General features: G+C 43.6%; 1 protein-coding gene across 1 annotated transcript in view; it reads right to left on the minus strand.

Annotated features, from left to right (window-relative positions):
- LOC137651170 (uncharacterized) overlaps window positions 1-2,500 on the minus strand; it is a 5,814-nt gene that overhangs the window by 3,025 nt on the left and 289 nt on the right. Inside the window, exons 1-2 of the mRNA XM_068384310.1 lie at window positions 1,220-2,500; window positions 1-574 (exon numbers count right to left, since the gene is read on the minus strand). The exon at window positions 1-574 is cut by the window's left edge and continues 3,025 nt beyond it; the exon at window positions 1,220-2,500 is cut by the window's right edge and continues 289 nt beyond it. Of these exons, the coding sequence (XP_068240411.1) occupies window positions 1-574; window positions 1,220-2,500 (1,855 nt within the window). The remainder of the gene's footprint in view (window positions 575-1,219) is intronic.

Raw genomic sequence — 2,500 nt, forward strand, 5'->3', positions numbered from 1 at the left:
CTCCCCCTTCCTTTTTGACTAGCACTACTGGAGAACTCCACGGGCCGAAACTCCTTTGAATTAGATCATGACGTAGCATGTATTCTACCTCTTGCTTAATGATGTCCCTTTTGGATGGATTCACTCTATATGGATGTTGTTTAATGGGACGAGCATCTCCCACCTCTACATCATGCATAAGTAGACTGGTTAGTCCTGGAACGTCCTGAAATAAAACTGCGAACTTTGTTATCAAGTTCATTACCTCCTTGGATTGGGTGGCACTTAAATGATCCAACATCCCGGGTAAATCTCCCAAAGCTACGGAATTTCCCAGCAAACTCATACTGGAAGTTTCCCCAAATTCTTCTTTCTCCTCCACCTTGGCTAAAGACAGAACTGGTCTGATGGTTTCCCTGCCCTGGTAGGCTTTTAGCATATTAACATGGCATACTTGAGTCTTCTTCCTCCTGTCAGGGGTTTCAACAACATAGTTTAGGTCATTCACCTTCTTTAAGATCTTCCAGGGCCCCGAGAATTTGGCTTTAAATGGATTGCCTGGAATTGGAAGCAACACCAACACCTCTTCGCCAACCTGAAAATTTCGTAATTTGGTTTTCATATCATAACGCTCTTTCATTTTTCTTTGACTCGCCTCCAAAGTTTTTAAAGCAAAATCCCAAGAATTGATCAACTTTTCCCTTGAATCCCTTAAAAAGTCCAGCAAATTTACCCGAGGTTTTACTCCCTCCCAGTGATCCTTCACTACTTCTAAAGGTCCCCTTACTTTATGACCAAAAGTTAGTTCAAATGGAGAAAACCCCATTACATCACTAGGAATAGATCTGAAAGCAAATAATAAATAAGGAATTACCTGGTCCCAATTCTTGGGTTCCTGCTGCACATACTTACTAAGCATTGATTTCAATGTTTGGTGAAATCTTTCCAGTTGTCCTTGGCTCTGTGGGTGATAAGGCGAAGAAGTTACATGCTTTATGCCTAATTCTTCCAAACCCTGCTTAAATACTTTACTTTTGAAATTACTCCCACAATCAGACTGAATTACCCTGGGTAAACCAAATTTCGAAAAGAACCCCAGCAAAGATTTAAGAACCCTCCCAGCATGTATACTCCTTAAAGGAATTGCCTCAGGATACCGTGTGGTCCTATCCATCAGTGTCAAAATATATTTATTTCCACTACTGGTCCTTGGCAAAGGGCCAACTATATCAATTATTACCTCTTCAAAGGGTTCTCCAATGGCTGGAATTGGCTGCAGTGGTGCTTTCGGGATTTTCTGATTCGGCTTCCCCGTTGTCTGGCAGACTTTGCAGGTCTTCACAAACTTCTTTACGTCTCTTCTAAGAGAAGGCCAGAAAAACAAATCTGAAAGTTTTTTAAAAGTTTTATTTATACCTAGATGACCAGACAGAAGGTTGTCATGAGCTAGCTCTAATAACTTACTTCTGTAGTTTACTGGTACCACAATCTGTTCTCTCACCTCCCATGCATCTGCAGGTGCTCGTTTTGCTCGACTTATCCTTTTCAACACTCCGTCCTTCCATTCTAAATGAGGACGACTATTATCCTGACTGACTTGCTTACTCCTCTCCTTCTCAAACTCCGCCTTCTGAGTCGCCGCAAATGTATCAATTGCCCATTTACCATTCTCGTCCTTCACGGAAGACAACATAGGATTTCCAGTTACACTTACCTCAGAACCATTTTTCTCAAATAATTTATCGAGCCCCATACAGTCCATCTCCCTGGACTTGCCTTGGGCTCCCGAACGCGTGACCACGAAAACAGGCTTTTCAGTCTTTACCGACTTACCTTGCACCAGAGGACAATTACCTGGAGTCCGCATCTCACAGTCGTTGGCCACTATCACGTCCACTCCCTTTATGGGTAATTCATCCACAATTGCCAGACTCATGGGTCCTTTTACCCATTTAGAGTTTAACACTAACTCTACCAAGGGGCATGCCGTTACTGTTCTCGGGAATCCCCCTAGTAACACAAATTTCTCCTGTCCCTGGCTCAGTCCTTCCGGCAATACCGAACGCAAAATTATGGATTGCGCCGCTCCCGTGTCCCTTAAAAGCTTTACCCGTCTCTCTGACCTATTCTGGCCTTTGATGCTCACTACACCTTCAGAGACATACTTTTTGAAACACTCATCTGTTGCAGTCGAATCCCGACCCAAGAGACCCACTGGCTTTGCTTTATCCAACCACAACCGGCACTTCTCTTTTATGTGACCTGGTTGCCCACAATGCCAGCACACCAGTTTTCCACCTTTCTTTGGTGACCCTGGCTTCTCACCTCTATCCGGTGATTCCTTTGTCCTCTTTCCAGGTGACTGACTTGCACCTTTTCCACTTGGATTCCTTTTTGTGCCCCACTTTGCCTTATCACTGAACCGATAGTTCCCCTTGTGGGAAAGGAAAAACTCATCAGCTGCTACAGCCAAAGTATCCAAAAGATCCAACTTAAGATCCTCTAAATGAGTTTTCAGATC

Source organism: Palaemon carinicauda, chromosome 12 (genome assembly GCF_036898095.1).
Source record: "Palaemon carinicauda isolate YSFRI2023 chromosome 12, ASM3689809v2, whole genome shotgun sequence".
In the NCBI taxonomy this organism is placed as follows: Eukaryota; Metazoa; Arthropoda; class Malacostraca; order Decapoda; family Palaemonidae; genus Palaemon; species Palaemon carinicauda.